The sequence below is a fragment of the Labrus bergylta genome, chromosome 11, assembly GCF_963930695.1.
Source record: "Labrus bergylta chromosome 11, fLabBer1.1, whole genome shotgun sequence".
NCBI lineage: Eukaryota > Metazoa > Chordata > Actinopteri > Labriformes > Labridae > Labrus > Labrus bergylta.
Window position 1 is genome coordinate 30,116,290 of NC_089205.1, and position 22,928 is coordinate 30,139,217.

Genomic DNA, 22,928 nt, shown 5'->3' on the forward strand with positions numbered 1-22,928 from the left:
TGGGAAACAGGAGCAGGTGAGGGACAGACTGTGGACTGAAAACAGATGTTGACCAGGCTGTCGACGTGGAACGAGGCAGGATTGGTGTTTGGTTAAAGGACTTCTTCTGTGTCCCCCACATGAAAATAACTTTACAAGTCATATTCTATAACTTAAAAGAATATCATGTTGTTAAGTATGTTTAGTATCAGAAAAGCTTATATTAATAAAATACAGTATATCTAACTTTGACTTAATTAGATATTCTGGTTAACATCGAGCTAGATTGAACCTGAAAGGAGCTACAACAATGGTTTATCATATCTCAGCAGAGGAACAAGATTGTTTTCTTTATTTTGAGGATAAGACCACTTAGAGAACTTCTGGATTCAAGAAAGTTCAAAAAGGACACAAGTTAAAGTTTGTTCATAGAGAGCAGGAATCCTTCCTCTGTCTCTGATGATTATAAAAGTGTTCTTGTCCTGAATACTGGACTCAGTGTAGTTAATGAAGCATGTTATGACTGTGGCTCTTATATTATGAGCTTTCTTATTGAAATGTGTGTCAGTGTAAATTGTTCTACCACCCTGCTGAGGGTTGGTGCTGTTGTCTTTGTCACGTCTCTCTCTCTCTTTGTGCTGCAGGTGAGTAGGATAGAGGGGAAGGTCTGGGCTGTTTAAAGAAGAGAAGGAGGTGTATTCTGAGGGCCTCTGGTGGAGAAGTAGGAGAAACAGGAGGAAAGTACTGGGAGAGGTGAACATGGACTGAAGACAGGAAGTGAGAGTGATGTAAATGTCTGAGGATGAAAGAGTTGTAGAAAAGCAGAACAGAGCTCTTTGTCTGTGCTGCCTCTGACAAAGAGCTGCTAAACTGCCTCTCACTGTTTTTATAGCAATGACATTAAAGATCTATTCTTTTATTTTCTGTTGTAATGATCCGAGGGATAATTAGAAAAAATATGACCTCTGCTCATCAAGCTCCATCTTTGAAATCAGCTGCTACTCTGTAAACTGGATTTCTATTTAAAGAAACACAAACTCAGTGATATGGTTTATCATGATGAGTCTGATCACTCAACTCTCTGACTGGTGAACACTGTGATGTCACTGCCCGGGATTAAAACAGAAAAGAAAATGTCCAAAAATTCTCAAAGTATAAAACAAGTACAAAAAAACAATTTGAAGGTGTTTTCTATCTAAGAAATAAAATTGACAAATTTTTCTTTTTTGAAGCTCAAGATCTAGGCTGACAGATGTGAGCTTGCTTCTTTTTAACAAATTTGACCTACAGTCAAGTGAATTTAATGCCTATATAAATTAACAGGTGCAGCAGGTGAAGCAAGTGAAACTCTGAAAAGTAAATGAAGTTAGGGGGGTCTGGGGGGTTTCTCCCCCAGAGGAAAAATCTAGCTATTTTAACATTCAAATGAGGCTTTTGGAGCATTTTGAGATTATATCCTGATAAATGAGGAACTTGTTTTGACACTAAATAAGAAGCCGACTCTGTTCTTAACCTTAAGCAGTCTAAAGTAGTAACAACACAGAAATACCCTCAAACAAGTTACAGAAGTTAGAGTACAAACGTATCAGACTTCAGTCTGGAGTAACAAATGAATAATAGTTTCTTTGCAAAAATGTACCTTTTACAGAATATTAATTATATATATTTTTAATGCATTAATGTGTTCCTCATTTTGTTGTCATTGCTACAGTTGGATCTAATCCTATTTACATACCTGTATCTGGATACCTTGTGAATTCACAGGGCATGTAATAAAGATATTTAGACAAATAGTGTATTCATCCTATTTTGCATTATAAATCTGAATCTGAGAAGTAACTAGCAAACAAATTTAAGATTTTCTATAAATTCAGTGGAGTAAGAAGTATATTTTTACTAAGTACAAGAAGGCTTTTTTAAACATTTTTTTTTAACACAGAACTTATTTTATTTTATTTATTTGTTTGTTTATTTAACATGGACACACAGTAACATTGGTGCTGTAACATTTAACCATGCACAAGTTTATAGCAAAATGCTAATTTGCAACACCTGTCCACGGGAGGCTTTTAGAAACAACAGAGATAAAGATAAAAAGGGTAAGAAAAAGAAAACAGTTCAGTTATAAATACAGTGCAGTTATGAATGCAACAGGGATAAAATACTAATGAAGCTTTTAAAGCTAAACATATTGTGCACCTCTAATACACGACAATGGTGCCATCTCATCGTTTTTTTCTCCATGATTTTTAATGATTGGTTATATAGGGATATGATTGGCTTTAAAGTTGTTTGTGAGGCTTGAGACCAAGAACTGATGCAATATGATAAATGTGATAATATCATAGCATGTATATATAGCTGAGCTGTACTAAATGAGAGGTATTTTCTAATGATTCTGAAGCAGTTTAGATTAGATCTCGCTTTTTTACAGGTGTAATCTACGTGTTTTTCGAATCGTAGGTCAGTCTAGAACAATCACTTTACAAGTACTTTACATCTTCAACCACATTGATGGTCTCATTATTTATTTTAACTAAGAATGTTTCTTTATCCCTTTGTTTGAGCATAGAAAAGCATATTGAAACTGTTTTCTTAATATTTAATGTTAAGTTAGAAGACTCAAGCCATTTTGCAATACAGTGCAAGGAGTCATTGAGGTGGGCAGCAGATTGCCTAGCAGATCTTGCAGGTGTGTATATAACCGTATCGTCGGCATACATTTGGCAGCCAACTGCAGGACAGATCTCAGGTAGGTCATTGATGTACATGCTGAATAGCAGTGGACCTAGAACTGACCCCTGGGGTATCCCCATGCTGTTGTTACGGAAGATGGACTTTTGCCCACTGACTCTGACACATTGCACTCTTCCACTTAGGTATGAGTCAAACCACTGCGAAGCCTGATCAGAGAATTGAAATTTAGAAAGTTTGGATAGCAACACATTGTGGTTAACAGTGTCGAAGGCCTTTTTTCAAGTCTAGGAAAACTCCTCCCACAACATGTCCCTTATCCAGAAAGCATTTTATTTTCTCAATAAGATAACATTTTGCAGTCTCAGTAGAATGTTTGGGTCTAAACCCGAATTGTTGTTGATGCAGCAAGTGGTTTGTCTCAAGATGTAGTATGAGTTGCTCTGCAACAACTTTTTCTAATATCTTGGACACAACTGGGAGAATGGCAATGGGTCTACAAATACATGTCAAGTCTGGCTCACCACTTTTGTAAATTGGACTGATAATGGCTTTTTTCCAGCTCTCAGGGAAAGTTTTTGTTTGAATTGACATATTCACCAGATGTGTTATTGGCTTAAGTAATTGAGTTCTATGATATTTGATCAGTTCACCATCCAAATCATGAATATCCCTAGTCTTTGAGTTGTTCAGGTTACTCATGAACTTTTTCCAAAGTTACTTCTTTGATGTAAAATCCATTTTGAGTTTTCTGACTGAGTGTGTCTGGTCTTAACTCGACAGGTTTGAAGTTTTTGGATAGTTCCTGAACTGATTCTATAAAGAAAGCATTAAACTCACTTGCAACCAATGCGTTGTCTGAATTAAATGTGTTGTTTATTGTTAAACCCTTAATTCTATGATGTTTTGAGGCATTGGAGTTGATTTAAGTGTTAATGTTCTTCCACAGTGCAGAGCTATTGCCTTTGGACTCTTCAATAAGCTTTGAAAAAAAATTCATCTGAGCCCTGCGTAGTTCAGCTACAACTTTGTTTCTTAAGCCAGTATAAATTAAATGATCAGTGTTAGTTTTAGAGATAAGACATTTTGTAAGAGCAAAGTCACATCTTTTCATTAATTGCCAAAGGTCTTGACTAAACCATGGGAGCGAGTTTCTTATTGGTCTGCTCTTCCATGTTTTAGTGTGTTTGTCAATTAATCCAGTGATAGCTGTTGTAAAATGATCACAGCATTTGTCCACGTTATGTGTTTGTGGGGTGAGAAAGGCTCCACTGGAAAGGCAGATGTATTACCCAAAGTGCTAGTCAGCTGTCGAGTTGGGCCTGGATTTAAGTGCACATTGCCGGCAAGTAGAAGAAGAGTAAACAAAATCCGAGCAGCTCTCCAGCCCGCGTCTGGTGGCTGTGTGGCTCGCCCCGAACTCGCTGCTGCATGTCGGCCACCGTGGTGGAAAAGGGAGGCGATAGCCATGTAGCCATGACCATAGAAGTTAATCCGTGGTTTGATGGATAATAATCCCATTGGATCTATGATGCAACTTTGGGCTTTGAAGCTGAGTTTTGCGATCGGGTCTTGCGCATGGTCACAGGTGTACACCAGAGGAAGCAGCAACAGTCATGTTGGGTCAGTGTGAGGACACAGAGGAGGGGGTCCCTCCTGCTCCCCCTCCCATTGGCTCAAGCAGAATTCTCCAGAGAATATCCTGCTGCGTTCTCAGCTCACTCTGAATTGCTGCTGAAAAAATGACTCGGGGTCTGAGAGGAGAAACTCTGGGTGAAGTTCGAGCAAAACATTTCTGCTCGTGTGAAAGCACTATAAATCTAAGGTATGATGTTCTATAGTGTGAACACATGGAGAGGCTCTCTGAGGGAGAACTTTCTGATCATCATTCTCTGTTTGGATTCTACTTCATGCACTGTGCTCACCTTATTTACATTCAGATACATGTTATTTTATATTGGAAGCCCACCAGCTGTCATTCAACATTTAATGATGACGGTTCAACAAAAAGTTAAAAGCTTTTAGTTACCGTGGCTTTAAAAGCTATTATAAAAAGTTTTCATACAATCACAAATGATCAGATAGAAGAGTCTGTTTACCTCTTCAACAGAGCTCTGAGCATGGTTTGAAGAAACGTATGATGTCATGAATAAACATTCTCATGTCTCTTCAGGGTTTAACTTCTCACCCTCTCTCCTGTTTTTTTTTATCTGTAAGGATCTGAATGCTCTGACATTTCTCCTCTCCTCGTGCTGTCATGGCGTGCAGTGAGTGAGAGGTGGAGCGAGCCCGAGAGAGTCCCCCTCCCCCCTTCATCTGTCAGAGTAGACCTCCCGAGAGACCGGAGTTCAAGAGATTTCTGTATGTGTGAAAAGAGTTTAACTGTCCGGTTAGCATGTTAGCATGTTAGCATGTTAGCATAGCCTGCGTGCTAAACTGAGAGTCATCGTGTTCCCTTTACTTCTACTGTAATAAGAGCAGCTAATGAACCTGGGGGCTAACTGTTAGCTTACAGCTCTTTTGAGACTTAAATTAAACAGAGAGTCTGAACAACAGTGAAAAGAGTCTCTTACCTTCAACCAGAGGATTATAATATTTTACAGGACTCTGCCTTCAACACGGAGAACAGAACTACGTCACCACTGGAGAAAGTATAAAGTAGTGATGTGTCGGTCATGAACGATTCGTTCAAAACGAACGAATCATCTGGGTGAACGAACTGAATCACTTACTGAAAAGAGTCGTTCATTTCTCAACTTCAGTTGTTCTCTCCTCTCTCCCGTCTCGTGTCTCAAAGCTCCCGTTCACAGTACGTTCAGTGAACGAACTGAACGAGAGTTCCGACGTGAATCACTGAACGAACTGAACGAGAGTTCCGACGTGAATCACGCTCCGACGTGAATCACTGAACGTACTGAACGAGAGTTCCGACGTGAATCACTGAACGAACTGAACGAGAGTTCCGACGTGAATCACTGAACGAACTGAACGAGAGCTCCGACGTGAATCACTGAACGTACTGAACGAGAGCTCCGACGTGAATCACTGAACGAACTGAGAGGGAGAGAGAGACTCAGAGCTCCCGTTCAGAATCAGTACACACAATCACTTTCACCACCCGTTTTTCATATTTTAGGTTTCACTATGCAAATAAAAGATGTACGCAAATAAATATTAGGTTATTAATTATTTTTAATTAGATAAAATGAAAACAATAAAAAATAAAAGTGAGAAACATAAATTACAGTGCAATTAAAAAAAACTACATGTAGCCTATATTAAGTAAAATTAATTGTCATTCATGATAATGTTTGCAAACTGAAAGCTTCATAACAACAAGCACATACATTTTCGCGACACCCAGCTTAATTGTTATTAATTAATGATCGTACAAATCATTGACTGACTGGTGAAAGTGATTGTGTGTACTGATTCTGAACGGGAGCTCTGAGTCACTCTCTCCCTCTCAGTACGTTCAGTGATTCACGTCGGAGCTCTCGTTCAGTTCGTTCAGTGATTCACGTCGGAGCTCTCGTTCAGTTCGTTCAGTGATTCACGTCGGAGCTCTCGTTCAGTTCGTTCAGTGATTCACGTCGGAGCTCTCGTTCAGTTCGTTCAGTGATTCAGGTCGGCGCTCTCGTTCAGTTCACTGATGATGATGATTCAGTTCTACTCCTTCAATCTGAACTTCATGAGGGCAGAGAGGTTCAAATCTTCCTTCTACAGTTGGTGTGTCTGTGAGGTGAATAAAGGTGAACCAGGTGAATAAAGATGTCCACCTGTTGAACTCCACACTTCCTCCTCCTTGTTGTCGCTCTGTTCTTCTATTAAACTGTAACACCAATAAAACTTATCCACTCTGAAGTTGCTCCGTGATATTTTCCTCCACAATGTAATGAATTAAAAAAGTATGAAAAGTTCAACTGTAGACAAACATGATCAGTATCTGTAATCTTCATCTTTTTGACCGTTTAATTAAAGTTAAATATTTATTCTCTGCTGGTCTTGATGTAATCCTCATTTCAGAATAAGCAGGGCTCAAATTAAACAGATTGGTACTCAACGTGTGAGCTGTAACAATCCAGAGGAACCTCCAAGACCTGAAAACCTCCAAGACCTGAAAACAATGTGTTTGTTTGTTTGTTTGTTTGTATCCCTGTTAGCTTCCCCCGTTAACAACATCATATCTACAACAACTAAAGAATAATAAAGACGTTTTACAGAAATGAACAAAAGAAACAGACAAAACGTTTACAGCGTCTAACAGATAAACACAGTGACACAGAAAGGCTCATCGTCCCTTCAGTACTGACTAAAGCTTCTCTGTACAAAATGTTTTTTTAAACTGTATACAGGGTTTTGACTTGTTGGTGAATTGTCTCTGTACGTTACTGAGCGTTGAGATGATGATGAACGACCTCCCACAGCTCGTTGGATGATGGTGTGTATCAGTACTGAAAGATAATCTGACAAGTTAAAAGAGTTTTATTTGTTATTACGTTCAGTAAGAAAACCATCAGTGAATACAATAATCTGTGTTTGACTTCTAACCAACAGACATTTGATGTGAAACCACAGGAGAGAGAGAGCAGCTTTATTCTGGACCTGTTGTGATTATTTAATGTTACTTGTTACTTTAGCATTCATGTTGTGGAGTTTGCAAAGCGGTTTTGTAAATGCATTCTTCTGACCCCTCCCAGCCACCGTAGATTTAAACTTGAAGATGAAGTCGGAGTGTAAAATGTAAAATGTGCTGAAACAAGTCAAACAGACACATCGTCACGTCTCCACCTTCATCTCAGAGTCTATTAAATCATTTAATTGTAACATAGATGTCACATGGCGTTGGTGGTATAGTGGTTAGCATAGCTACCTTCCACGCGGAGGCCAGCCGCGTGTAGCCGTAGAGGACAAATCCACGAACTGGAGGCGCTTCACGTTTGAGCAGGTTCAAATCCAGCTTGACCCAAAAACAAATCCAATATTTGGACCAGAATAATTAACGCAGACATTTTCCTCAACATCGTCCTGTTTATAAAATAATGATTAAATAAATGTTTAATCATTTATTGTTATATATATCTTTGTTGTACTCCTTTAACCTCATGATGTTCTAATAAAACAGAATACTCTGTGCTGCTATGACGGTCCCTCCTTCCCTCTAAACACCTGAGCGATGACTTTGATCATTCTGTCATTCAATTAATCAGAACCGCTTCATAAGACCCGTTTCTCTCACGGTGCCGTATTTAACCCGCCGGTAAACAGACGTTTTATAAATGGGTTCGTTTCACTCACGTGATGTACACACATAGGCTGCACACACACACACATAGAGATCTGTACACTCGCGGCCATCCAGACGCCTCAGAGACACAGATCGTGCAGGGCCGAACTCGGCCTCTTTAGACAATAGACCATGCCAGGTCTTTGTTATGTGTGCGCCATCGTAAGGGCGACCACGTGGGTATGAAGCCATCTCCCCCCTCTCTCCCCCTCCTTTCTCTGTCTCATCCACACACACACACACACACACACACACACACACACACACACACACACATCTACACTTTTACTCCTCCTCCACAAGCCTTTGCTTGATAATGTTTGTTGCTTAGATTAGTTTATGATCGTGATTTGTTTGATTAAGTTCATTGATTTTGGATTGATGTTGCTTTGTTTAAATAAATTCTGTTATAATTTAAGAGAGCAGTTGTTTGTGATTACTGGTGTATTTACATTGTGACATAAGCTGGGTGCGAAGGCTTTGTGTACGGATTTCACGTCTTCAATTTATTAAATATAGTTATTAATTATTAATAATATGAATAATTAAATAACTAATTTGAGACTGATTTGAGTGATATTTTGGTTATTTTTCCCTGATTTCAGGGTGGTGCCCCCGAGTTGATTAAACATAGTTTAATGATATTGTTATTTATATTGTTAATAATTAAATATAATTCTTAAAGTATAACTAAAGTTGACTTGATAAAATCCCTTGTCGTTCCACTGCTAACTGTCCTCTTGCTCCTGCACCCTGCCGCCTCCTTGGTTCAAATTAGATGCTTTGTCGGCCTGGGCCGCTGCTGCGTTTGCCTGAGCCCTATTGGTTGAGCAGACGTTAGCTTCACTGCTGGTGTCACATGCTCCTGCTGGAGGTGGCGAGACACCAACAGATGTCTCTGTCCTCGCTTCTTTACGAACAAAAACGCTTGCAATAGCAGCTACATTTTGAATAGTGGTTGTGCCGCTATTGTTTTTTTCTTTGGTTTTTGTTTATCTACCACCACGTAGCTGATGCCTGTCCATTTTGAATTGGTCTGATTATGACATCAATGACGAACCAATGATGGCACAGGGAGGGGGAGGGGCCAGGCACTTCTTTATAACCCACACATGAAGTGCCTCTTTGTGTAGTTTTATACTGAAGACATATTGGATGAGTGTTTCCGACTTTACGACAACCACAGCTGAAAGTCACCAGATTACACGGACACTCTTTAAACCATAACACCGTTTCAGACGCCTCACAAAAACACAGTTTTTTGTCTGAAACGCTACCTCCTTTTTAAACTAGGCTACAATAAATATAAAGATTGAATAAATGATAAATGATAAAGATGAAAGTTACATTTTATTTATTGATTATTTGGATCCCCATGAGCCACTACCTAGGTAGCAGATACTCTTCCTGATCCACTCGTACAAATATGAATTAAAATCCACACAAATTAAAAATCCACACAATTTAAATTATTAAAAGTCCAAGATGGAACAGAAAAGATAAAAATATAAATCAATGACAGCACAACAACAGGCAAAGTACAAATCAAGAACAACCTACTGCAAGTCAGAAAGGTAATCTCTCATATGTTCACGTTATATCGATGCATTAAATGAAATACAGCGTTGGACAAATCTTGTCATTATTGGTCCAACTTAAAACTAAACAACAACTAAGAAGTACATTTACATTTTTGGTTGAAGGATTCTCTCGTAGAAAGATCTTGTTTTATCTCAACATGGTGTTTCTTAAAGATGTTACATATCACTGAGGATTGAAGGTTAAAGAGATCAAACATAATCAAAGTGATGAAATCAGAATAATTCATTAGTTTGAAACAGAGTGAACAGAGTCAGCTGATCTTCAGTCAGCAGAGTTTCTCAGACTGACAAATGACACAGAGACACTGAAGAACCTGGTAACCAGAGCCTAAACCCAGGATAGAGAGGTTCAGTGAATGTGGTGTTGAAGGTGTGGAGGTGGATCAGTGTGTCAGAGGAGACTCTGTAGAAGGACAGAGAGCCAGCAGGACAGTCCACATACACTGCTACTCTGTTAGAGACAGAGGAGGAAGATGAGGAGGAGGAGGAGGAGGAAGAGGAGGAGGAGGAGGAGGAGGAGGAGGAGGAGGAGGAGATGTTTGTTTTTATGTTATTGTGACAGACAGAGTAACCTCTATCAGAGCAGAACAGACTCCATTGATCATTATCTCCAAACAAACATTCATCACTGTTTCCTCTCCTTCTGATTCCTCTGTAACTCACTGATACATAAACCTCTCCTTCCCACTCGACCTCCCAGTAACAGCGACCAGTCAGACCAGTCCTACACAGCAGCTGACGCCAGTTTTCAGATCTGTCTGGATGATCAGGATATGACTGAAGCTTTGTCGCATATATGACCTTCTGGCTGTTTTCAGACTGTATGAGGTATCTGCTCAATGTGTTTGTGTCCAGTTCTAGCTCACAGACGTCTGATGGAGAGAACAACAACACAGCTGCAGGTTATCATCTGTTCATTCATCAACAACTTTACTGACACTTACTGAGAGTAGGCCTGGGCGAAAAAAGAAAAAAATGTCATGTCAGTCGATATCGATAATTATCACGATAATTGTCAATAATTATTTCTTTCAAATTTAAAAGCTGATTTTTGTTCCTGAGTGAAAGTTGAAGAAACCAGATGGTTAATTATGGTTTAATTATACTTTATTATCAGAACATGAAGAATTATAATGAAACAGAAACATTTCAGCATCATAAGCTCAGAGCACGGAGCTGAAACACTGATATGACAGTTTGTTGCTGTGGAGTCACACTCACTGGCCCGCTGGGGTCCACACCATGCATAGACAGTTTATATTATCTACAATACGCTCCACACTAACACTCGTTTATGACATTTGGACATTTATTTCCTTCTGTGTGTTTTAATGGATCTTATTGTTTCCAATGGGGGAACAGGTTCGTAGTGTCGTCGTTTTAGCTGCACTTCTCTTCAGCACAGTTAACAGAGAACTTTACTCTGTTTTTTGTCGGACTGTAAAGAGCCAAAATGTGTCTAAACTCCGGACGTTAAGCGTCCTTTCTTGTCGTCTTGTCGAGGATATTCTCTCCTGCTTTGAGCCGGTAGGTTCAGCGTTTTCTACAGAGTAGCTCTCACTAATTTCAGCTGTTTCCTTTCCCCTCCTGAGGTCTGTAAGCCTGCCCGGCGCTGAGCCTGTCTACCCATATCCCTGCGACATGATTGGCTGTACGTAGTCTTTTTCTTCTTCTCTTTAATGTTCGGTGGCAACTAGCGTCCAAGGCGCATTAGCGCCCCTGTTTCCCTGTGGTTGGATGGTGTAAATACAGGTTTACATCTATCGACCTTTTATCGAACATTTTTTATATTTATATTGACAAATTATATCGTGATAATTATCGTTATCGTTTCATCGCTCGCGCTCAGACATGAACAACAACAGGAGTACACCTTACGTTTTGAAAAGTTCCACTCGATATTCTGTTATATTTCAGTCCTGAAACAACAGCAAGCAGCTGAATATCTGTTAATGTAGACCTACATTAACAGATATTCAGTTAATGTAGACCTACTATATTTTCGGAGGTGGTACGTAGTCTAAAAAGTTTGAGAACCACTGGTTTAGAAGAAGAAGAGCAGTTTGATCCATCAGACTAATCAGCTGTTTCATGATACTTTATCTGTTCTGATCAACTCTAAACACATATTTATTATTGATCTTCATGGACTCTAATGTCAGATATGTTGGAGTTGGATCACTGTGTTCACTTTCTGTGTTTTGATCTGAATTCTAAAATCTTTCAATCAGAGACAAAAACAGAAACTCATTTCTTTAACTTGAGTTCAAAAGTGACGAGTCCTGTCAACAAATACAAACATAGACATTTCATGAAGTTCAGGTGGATTTGATCCAAATGGTTTGATGAAAATAGAGCCAAATGTAATCTGTAATTGTCTTTCATTCATCATTGATGGTTGTCAACACAAACTGTTTCTGTTGTCATTGAAGGAAAGGAGCCTCGAGGGTGGAAGTCACAGAGAGTGATGATAAGAAAGGAGGAGATGAAAACTTGTGATGTGAAATATGAAGCAGTCTAAATGTTTGTGTGTCTGTCCATATCTGAAGTGTTGAAGTGATTGTGATTGAAATTCAAAGTGATTATCCAGTGATAAGATAATCACCATTCATCACATCCAACAGAAATGTATCGTTTACAGCACACACGTTTTGTGACTTCCAGCTTAAACTGGAACATTATACATTTCTGGATTATCACTTTTATTTCAGTTTATATTTTTTATTATTTAATATTTCAACTCTCATGAGTTTCCATCACCCTCACTTTTATCATCACTTTGTGTTACTTCCAGCCCTCATCCAACATGTGCTGCTGTGTTCTGATGAAGAGAAATGAAAACACACTCACACTTCCTCAGACCAGGATCCAGTGTGTGCAGTCCACCATGGTCCAACCTGGAGGAAGAAACCAGATCAGAATCTACTTCATACATGTAGATTTAAATCCACCATTAGTTCATCATTCAGAAACAGTGAGACAGCTTCTGTATCTGTCTGTCTCTCGCTAGACTTTCACTCTGCTGCCACACTGGACACTGAAATAACCAGCGCTACTTCAGAGTTTGGAATTCTAATATTAATACTGCAGTTGCATTCATGTTGTCTGCTGTTTTTCTGTGGGAGCTTACATGTTTGATATAATGTAAATATGAACTGCTTTTGTTGTTAGTTTGTTCATCAGCAGTGTATTATATTCTATAAAACCATCGTGACAGTCGGATCCCTTCCCCATTCATTGTGTATTGAAAGCTGGTTGCACGCTGTGCTGGAAAAGAAGGCGACACACAGACCAGCGTGGCTGCGTGACTTTTTTTCACATCTTTTCTTCCTCACAAGGTCATAATCATGCATTTACAGAAACAGTGGTATATTGTTCCAGTAAACAGACCTTGTGGAGTTCTCTTTTGATTGAAAGACTCCTATATTAAAGTTAAAGAGTGACCAGAGGAGTCGGGCAGCGCGACTTGCAAGCTAGGAGTCTGTGCCTCTGCCTCACAACTTTCCCTGCAGGCTGAGAGCTCAACTACTGTACTGTAGCTAGTAGGAGCGCAAACTCCCGAAGGTGAAAAAGACGGGACTTTAAGAGCAACACAGCTGTACAGAAAATGCACGTTGTAGACATCGCTGAACACAATATAAGTCGTCACGCAGGAAAACAGTTTAAAGTTTTTATTTATCTCAAAGAGACCTTAAAAACAGGGTGTGACTTATATACCGGTGCGACTTATATTCTGGATTTTACGGTAAAGTACTTATTTGACGCACTACCCTGGAGGCATCACGGGCAGCCAGTGCAGTTGGGTGTGCACCACAGTGAATATTTACGAGGTAGGGACTGTCATTCTGACACAGTTGTTGTGCAACATGCTTTTCAATTGCAGCACTCTGGCTAACCACCCTGGAAGCCATAATGTGGCTTCGGCTGGTTTTGTGATCATTCAGAGCAGAGTTCTTCATAGTTTTGCACCGTCTGGTAAATCTGTTACTCATGTTAGCTTTTCTGAAGACGTCACAGAACATTTTGTCATCTTCGCTCTGAAGCCACGGGAATTCTTGCTCCCATTGAACACGGTAATCCCTCCTTGCTCCCACATTGCTGCAACTTGCTTGTCCCGTAGCTTTAGCTGCTACCTGCTGATTATCTTCATCAGTTGTAGGTGCTTATTCTTCAGCCTCCTCCACTGCATCAGTCCCTCTTTTTTCACCACGTCTACCATCATCACCAGCAAAATAATTTTTTCAAAGAACGCAGTACACTGTTGTTTCAACAGTTTGTGACCATCATGCAGATAGCTTAACCATGCTATGAAAACAACCATAGACAACGAAGTCATGCAAGTGAGGTCAGCCTACAGGACAAGACAATAACTAATTAATTATGCACACTCGCCACCAACTGGACTGGGAGGTCTACTGCAGGTGCTTTACATGTGGTTAATGACAGAGTTGTGTGAGAATTAGAAAGGAGTGGTGGACACCCAGTGATTCTAATCAGTCAAAACCTTCAGATTTTTTTTCGTCATTGTTAAAAAAATTCCGTCAAAGACGGAGAATATTCGGTTAACGCGACCTCTAGTCTGTCTGTACCTCAGTGTCTCCAGTCTGCAGTGTGGATCCTCCAGTCCAGCAGACAGCAGCTTCTCTCCTCGTTCTCCTGGATGATTGTAGCTCAGGTCCAGCTCTCTCAGGTGGGAGGAGCTTAGAGCTGAGGCCAGAGACGCACAACCTTCTTCTGTGATCAGACAACCTGACAGACTACACACACACACACACACACACACACACACACACACACACTCACACACACACACACACACACACACACACACACACACACACACACACACACACACAGGATCATAAATAGGACTAAACAGATCTTCATATTTAACTTTCTTTATTCCAGTCCAGCTTCCTCAGACTAAAAGACTGGGAGCTACAGAACGAGCTCAGAGCTTTACAGTTTTAATGTGGTAACATACAGTAACTAAAACTTTAAACCACTCATTAAAGGAACATTTAATAAATGATTCATCAAGAAAATGATCTTAGATGAATAATCTGGATCAGCTGCACACTAACCTGAGAGTGTCCAGTCTACAGAGAGGACTCTTTAATCCAGAGGACAGCAGCTTCACTCCTGAATCCTGCAGGTTGTTGTTGCTCAGGTCCAGCTCTCTCAGACTAGAGGACTGGGAGCTGAGGACTGAGGACAGAGCTTCACAGCTTCTCTCTGAGAGGTTACAGCCACTCAGCCTGAAGAAGATTCAGAAGAACACAAATGAAAGCAATTAAAAACAATAGTTGTTATTTCTGAATAAAGAGAACTACATTAAACCTGGATAGTCGTGTGGACACATACAGAGCTTTGTTTGAAGCTTTGATCACAGGCAGCAGCCTCAGAAGAGCCTCCTCTGAAGCAGAGTATTTCTTCAGGTCAAACACGTCCAGATCTTTTTCTGATGACAGTAAGATGAAGACCAGAGCTGACCACTGAGCAGGAGACAGTTCATCTGTGGAGAGACGTCCTGATCTCAGGGACTGTTGGATCTCCTCCACTAGAGAACGATCATTCAGTTCATTCAGACAGTGGAACAGATTGATGCTTTTCTCTGCAGACAGATCCTCACTGATCTTCTTCTTGATGTACTCGACTGTTTTCTGACTGGTCTGTGAGCCACTTCCTGTGTGTGTCAGCAGACCTCGTATGTGATTCTGATTGGTCTCTAGAGAAAGACCGAGGAGGAAGCGGAGGAACAAGTCCAGGTGTCCATTTGGACTCTTCAAGGCCTGGTCCACAGCACTCAGATATAAAAGTCTTGGGTCAGGTTTTTCTCTGGATACTTCAGACCTGGATGTTGTTTGTTCTTCTGACATCAGATTGACTCCAGAGTTGATGAAGGTCAGATGGACATGAAGAGCAGCCAGAAACTCCTGAACACTCAGATGGATGAAGCAGAACACCTTGTCCTGGTACAGTCCTCTCTCCTCTTTAAAGATCTGTGTGAACACTCCTGAGTACACTGAGGCTGCTCTGATATCGATGCCACACTCTGTCAGGTCAGAGTCATAGAAGATCAGGTTTCCTTTCTGCAGCTGCTCAAAAGCCAGTTTTCCCAGAGACTCAATCATCTTCCTGCTCTCTGGACTCCAGTGTGGATCTGTCTCAGCTCCTCCATCATACTTGATGTTCTTCAGTTTGGACTGAACCACCAGGAAGTGGATGTACATCTCAGTCAGGGTCTTGGGCAGCTCTCCTCCCTCTCTGGTCTTCAGCACATCCTCCAGAACTGTAGCAGTGATCCAGCAGAAGACTGGGATGTGGCACATGATGTGGAGGCTTCTGGATGTCTTGATGTGGGAGATGATTCTGTTGGCCTGCTCCTCATCTCTGAATCTCTTCCTGAAGTACTCTTCCTTCTGTGGGTCAGTGAACCCTCTGACCTCTGTCACCATGTCAACACACTCAGGAGGGATCTGATTGGCTGCTGCAGGTCGTGTGGTTATCCAGAGGCGAGCAGAGGGAAGCAGTTTCCTCTTGATGAGGTTTGTCAGCAGCACATCCGCTGAGGTGGACTCTGTGACATCAGTCAGGGTCTGGTTGTTTTTAAAGTCTAGAGGAAGTCGACACTCATCCAGACCGTCAAAGATGAACACAACCTGGAACTCTTCAAACCTGCAGATTCCTGCTTCTTTGGTTTCAGGAAAGAAGTGATGAACAAGTTCCACCAAGCTGAACTTTTTCTCTTTCAGCACATTCAGCTCTCTGAAAGTGAATGGAAATGTGAACTGTATGTCCTGGTTGGCTTTGTCTTCAGCCCAGTCCAGAGTGAACTTCTGTGTTAAGACTGTTTTCCCGATGCCAGCCACTCCCTTTGTCATCACTGTTCTGATTGGTTCATCTCTTCCAGGTGAGGCTTTAAAGATGTCTTCTTGTCTGATGGTTGTTTCTGGTCTGTGTGGTTTCCTGGATGCTGTTTCAATCTGTCTGACCTCGTGTTCATCATTGACCTCTCCAGTCCCTCCCTCTGTGATGTAGAGCTCTGTGTAGATCTGCTTCAGAAGGGTTGGGTTTCCTGCTTCAGCAATCCCCTCAAACACACACTGGAACTTCTCCTTCAGGTTAGATTTCAGTTTACATTGCACTGCACCAAACGGTCCTGAATAAAGAAAGAACTGAAATCAATGAACAGATCCTGATATAGATCACATGACTATCTGAGTTTGGAACTTTAAACCCTTTTGTCCTTTTTCTAAAATACTAAATCTGTTAAAATGTTCCTACTGCTCTGCAGACGGTCAGCCAGCTCCTCCTGCTTCATTCTCCTCAGGAAGTGGAGAGTGATCTTCAAAAAATCCTCTCTACAGCTTCTCCCCTGCTCTTCATCCTCACTCTGACTCTCTAAGCATTCTGGGTAATCTGGACTCAGAACTCTCTGGACTCTCTTCAGCTCGTTCTTCACAAAGGTGACGATGTTCTCCTCCAGCAGCTGGAACAGAAGGAGACACTGGATATTTAATATAAACTGGTAGAACTCAACATGTGATTCATCTGTCAGTCTGAAGGTCAGCTGGTCTAAACAGAACAATAACTTAGCATTAAATTATTATAATGATAGTAAATTATATAACAGTGTGTTGAACAGACCATAAAGATGGAGTCCATGTCTGTTGGATTCTGCTGGTCTGATTGATCTCTGTGAACCTCGGAGCTCTCCTGTTGAACTCTGTGACACAAGAAAACAATGCGTCATATATTATGAAGCTCTGAACCAAGATACACATTATACACCAATCACTCTTCATGGACACACAGCTGGGTCCAGGAGAGTCTGGTCTCTGTCTCTTCATCCTGATACAAACAAACAGCTGGTTAATGAAAGCTTTTAAAACAAAGATCATTTTTAATCAGATTGTTCCAGTTCAAACTAGCAGATGGATAATCAGTGATCAGGAGGCAGAGCTGAAGTTCTCCACAGCTCTCTCTGTTTCTATTAGAACAGTATCTCACTCAGAATACAGACAACACTGTGTCTGTCCTCAGATTCTTTAGACTGATGGAATCAAAGTTAACAGAAGAAGACTCAAACATAAACACAGCTCAGAAAGATGACACCAGGAACAATAAAGGTTAGAAGTCCAACCTGCTAGCTACAGACAGATGTTCATGAACATGCTGCCTACCGCAGCAATAGGAATACAGAGGATGCAGTTTCCACTGCGCTGCACTCTGTGCTCACTCATCTGGACAATAACAACACATACGCACGAATGCTGTTTGTTGATTTTAGCTCAGCATTCAACTCTGTCATCCCCTCCAAGTTGAACACTAAACTCGGAGACCTGGGCTTCAACTCCTCCCTCCGTCACTGGATAATGGACTTTCTGACCAACAGACCCCAGTATGTTAGGTCTGGACACACCTGCTCCACCACCATCACACTCAACACAGGCGTACCACAGGGCTGTGTGCTGAGCCCATTCCTCTACTCCCTCTTCACCCACGACTGCAGACCTGTACATGGATCCAACACCATCATCAAGTTTGCGGACGATACAGCGGTGATTGGCCTCATCAGCAACAACGATGACACGGCCTACAGGGAGGAGGTACAGCATCTGGCCGCCTGGTGTGCTGACAACAACCTGCTCCTCAACACCAGCAAGACGAAGGAGATCATCGTGGACTTCAGGAGAGAAAGAGGAAGCACGCACAACCCCATTCACATCAACGGGATGGCTGTTGAACGTGCCTCCAGCTTCAAGTTCCTGGGGACCCACATCACAGAGGACCTCTCCTGGTCCACTAACACCTCCAGTCTGGTTAAGAAGGCTCATCAACGCCTCTTTTTCCTGAGGACACTGAAGAGACACCACCTGTCTTCAGCTGTACTGATGAACTTCTACCGCTGTGTGATCGAGAGCATCCTGACCAGCAGTGTCTCAGTCTGGTACGGAAACTGCTCTGTCACAGACCGCAAGGCGCTACAGCAGGTGGTAAAAACCGCCCAGTGCATCACAAGGTGTCCACTTCCTGCCATTGAGGACGTCCAAAGAAAACGCTGTGGCGAGCTCACGGCATCCTTAAAGACTCCTCCCACCCTGCCCACAGACTGTTTACCCTCCTGCCCTCCGGCAGGCGCTTCAGAAGCCTCCGGACCAGAACCAGCAGACTGAGGAACAGCTTTTTCCCCAGAGCTGTTTCTCTACTGAACTCTACCCCCCAAACTCTGAACTCTGTCTCTCTCTCTCTCTCCCTCTCTCTCTCCGCACCCTGCTGACCCCCCTTTCCCCTCCATATCACCTCACACCCATCATCCCCCCACCACTCCTCCTGGTCACACGCACACATCTCTCATCCATCTGTACTATTGTATTATAGTATGTTCATATCACCTCAATAAGTTATCGACCTGTACAATATGTCCATATTCTTTATATTATCTGTAAACTACTATAGCATGCTAGGTGCTAAGGTGCTCACTGCACCTTAATCTGTATATTATATTGTATATTATAATCCTAAGAATACACTTATATTTATAGCATTTATTTATATTTACAGCATCCCATTAATCCAGCCATCCAGATATACCTAATAATTCACTTTTTTTAGTCTACATCTGTAAATTTTGTAATTACTGTACATAGCACAGACTCTTACACTTTCTGCTTATTTGCACTTCTGGTGAGATGCCAAACCTCATTTCGTTACTCTATACTTGTATATGTGTAATGACAATAAAGTTGAATCTCATCTCATCTCATGAAGATACTACAAGTGGCCACCAGGGGGGGCAGAAGGACAACCTGAGAGAGTGATCTGTAGGAACAGGAGACTGGCTGGACCTCTGAAAGAGAACCATGAACAAGCCGAGGCCAGACTGTTTATTGGGAAACAGGAGCAGGTGAGGGACAGACTGTGGACTGAAAACAGATGTTGACCAGGCTGTCGACGTGGAACGAGGCAGGATTGGTGTTTGGTTAAAGGTCTTCTTCTGTGTCCCTTGCAAGTCATCTTCTATAACTGCTGGAGACAAAGATGAATCGTCTAGAAGTGAATGTGGAAGTGAACGGACTGTGCGAGAATGACACCACATTACCACTAACTCAGAATAGTGGACAAGAGCAAGCTAAGACACAGCTAAGGAGCACAGAGACCTCTACAAAGACAAAGGTGGGCTCTGTTTTGTCTAATAAGTCTACTAATGGTAGTCCTCCTTGGAAATGTCTTGGTGCTAAGCCAAAGACAGGCAGGCAGAGCACAGCGAGCTGAGATATGTGATGAGACCGGCTGGCCTGCACTACCTCCCCTGCAAAGTGCCTCTTCAACCCCTGTATCAAGAGGGACACAGCCAAGGACAGCTGCGAAAGGGAAGGTTAGGAACAAACCTCCCCCACAAATGAATGTGGAACTACAGAACAGATATTCCCCTCTGTTGCAGAGTCCTGGATCTTCATCTGCTTCTCCATCCTCAGACACCAGGGTAAGGACTGAAAACATATCAAAAAGTAAAAGGCTACAGGGAAAGCCTGGGCTTGAGACTCTGATTGTGGGTGACTTTGCTGTTAAAGATGTACAAAGGATGTGCGGTAAAAACACTACTGTGTTTTCCCAGAGATATGGTCTCTGATTTAGCAGAAAGGATCCTGCATATTGTGGCTGAACACCCGACTGTGAAGAATGTCATACTACACATTGGGTCAAATGATGTCACAAAACAACAATCTGAAGTCTTGAAGCAGGACTTCACTGGTCTGCTGAAGATGGTCAGTCCCTTGGATGTGGATGTGTTTATCAGTGGTCCCATACCACCAGTCAGAAGAGCAGAGGAGAGATTCAGCAGGTTGTTGGCACTGAATAATTGGCTCACAACTGCATGTAATGCCCATTCAGTGAATTTTATTAATAATTTTTACATTTTCTGGGAGCGCAGACATCTTTTTAAGGCAGATGGATTTTGCCTGAACATGTCAGGGGTGAAACTGTCCACCTCTAACCTATTTTACTCCCTGCCTCAACCATCAGTTCTCCCTGCCAAGGACAAGAGACAAAAGAAAACAGCTTTCAAGAAAGACAAAACACAGCGGGATGAAAACCTTCGTCAAGAATAACGTCTGGCAGTATCTGAGGAGAGACCTAAAGAGGAGAGACATCAGAACCAAGAGGAGGGGTCTCCATCCACCTTTGACCCCCTCACCAACACCAACACCTGTGAAGTCTCACCGCCCTTACCCCCTCGAACCCCGGTCAGATCATCATCTCCCTCCTCCCCCCACCTGGAGTTCACTGACCAGATGAAGGAGCTGGTCAATGCTGGATTAAAAAGTACCCCCCGTCCTTCTCCCTTTTTCTCTTCCATAAACACCCGACGGCGCCCACCATCGCCCATTCCGAGACGGCTCTCACCCCCCCCCCCCCCACCGTCCCTCCACGGGTGCGTCATGTTTTGTCTCCTCAGCTTGATAAGGATGAAATGCAAAACATTCAGTCCACCCCCAGAGCCATGTTCCTAAATATTTACAGGCCACCTAAATACTGTGCAAACTTTTTTGATGATTTCACTGAACTGCTGTCTGTGATCTGTATTGACTTTGACTGTGTTATTATTGTTGGTGATTTTAACATCCATGTTGATAACCCCCAGGACAGAGGGACTAAAGAACTGTTTCACACTCTTGACAGCTTTGGACTGACTCAGCACGTGACAGAGCCCACACACAACAGAAGGCACACTCTGGACTTAATCATCTCCAAGGTTGTTGTTTCAGATGTTGCCCTCTCTGATCACTCCTGTGTTTTATTTGAGAGTACTATGTCAGTGTACAAAAGTATTCAAACAAAAGTGATTACAAAACGGTATATCACTGAAAACACCAGTGAAATCTTTAACCAGGTTTTCTCTTCCACAGCTGCCTTGTCCTGGGGCTCAGTCTAAAATCACAAATGTTATTGATTCCATTGCTCCCACTAAGGTGAAGGTTGTCTCTCAAGAAAAAATCTCCATGGAGAAATTCGACACTGGTAAGAAACAGAAAAAGAGTAAAACTAATCTCCAGGTTCATTATGACATCTACAAAGAGAGACTTCACACTTATAATTCACAACTGAGGAATGCAAGGCAATCTTTCTTCTCTGACATCATCACCAGAAACAATAACAATGCTCGTGCCCTGTTTGCTACTGTCGACAGGCTAACAATCCGTCCTGTGTCAATAGCATCTGAATTTCATTCTACCAGAGCCTGTAATACATTTTCCACCTTCTTTACTGAAAAAATCCAGAAAATTAGACAAACTGTCAGTAACTCATCATCAGGATCAGGAAATGTGCTGTGTCCATTTAAAACCAACTTAAGCACCATGACACAATTTAATCAAATCAACCTTAAAAACCTGGAGGACATTATACAACAATTAAATTCTTCCTCCTGCTGTTTTGATATTCTGCAAACAGGTTTTTTCAAAAAAGTTTCCCAAGTCATGGCTCCAGATCTGTTACAAATTGTAAACCTGTCTCTTCTCTCAGGTGTCTTCCCACAGGCCCTGAAAACAGCAGTCATCAAGCCACTATTAAAAAAGAACAATCTAGACAAGTCAATAATGAACAATTACAGGCCGATATCAAATCTTCCTTTTTTAGGTAAAATAATCAAAAAAGCTGTTTTTCAACAGTTAAATAACTTCTTGACATTGAGCGACTGTTTCGATGTCTTCCAGTCAGGTTTTAGACAAAATCACAGCACTGAGACAGCTCTGGTTAAAGAGTTTAATGACATCAGTTTAATCACAGACAGTGGCAGAACCTCAGTCTTAGTTTAACTTGATCTCAGTGCTGCGTTCAACACAGTTTATCACAATATATCACTCGACCGAATGGAAAACTTGGTGGGAGTTTCTGGCACAGTACTAAACTGGTTTGAATCCTACTTAAAGGACAGGGACTTCTTCGTGTCTAGTCAGACAACAGCAGCTGATCCAGAATGCTGCTGCTAGAGTTCTCACCAAAACCAAGAAAGTGGATCACATCAGTCCAGTTCTGAGGTCTTTACACTGGCTCCCAGTCTGTCAGAGAATAGACTTTAAAATCCTGCTGCTGGTTTATAAAGCGCTTAATGGTTTAGGGCCAAAATACATCAGTGACCATCCAGACCGCTCAGGTCGTCTGGTACAGGTCTGCTCTCTGTCCCCAGAGTCAGAACCAAACATGGAGAAGCAGCGTTCAGTTTCTATGCTCCTTATATCTGGAACAAACTCCCAGAAAACTGCAGGTCTGCTGAAACTCTCAGCTCTTTTAAATCCAGGTTGAAGACTCACCTGTTTACAGCCTTTCATTAAACAGCTTTAATAAGATTTTAAACTTTA

At 41.7% G+C, this 22,928-nt stretch overlaps 1 protein-coding gene across 30 annotated transcripts in view; it reads right to left on the minus strand.

Annotated features, from left to right (window-relative positions):
* The window catches only part of LOC114919286 (NLR family CARD domain-containing protein 3-like), a 155,238-nt gene that overhangs the window by 7,041 nt on the left and 125,269 nt on the right, over positions 1–22,928 (minus strand). For 13 of the 30 annotated variants that reach the window (XM_065960426.1, XM_065960425.1, XM_065960424.1 and 10 more), the window contains 5 exons: positions 17,362–17,415; positions 17,212–17,290; positions 16,849–17,053; positions 14,926–16,723; positions 14,646–14,819 (listed from right to left, as the gene is read on the minus strand). The exons of 3 other annotated variants lie outside the window; for them this stretch is intronic. In XM_065960426.1, coding sequence (XP_065816498.1) covers positions 14,646–14,819; positions 14,926–16,723; positions 16,849–17,053; positions 17,212–17,290; positions 17,362–17,415 — 2,310 coding nt within the window. Of the gene's footprint in view, positions 1–9,291; positions 10,434–12,411; positions 12,459–14,150; positions 14,319–14,645; positions 14,820–14,925; positions 16,724–16,848; positions 17,054–17,211; positions 17,291–17,361; positions 17,416–22,928 lie in introns of those variants that run through there. 14 more of the 30 variants (XM_065960449.1, XM_065960450.1, XM_065960445.1 and 11 more) reach the window with 8 other exon arrangements.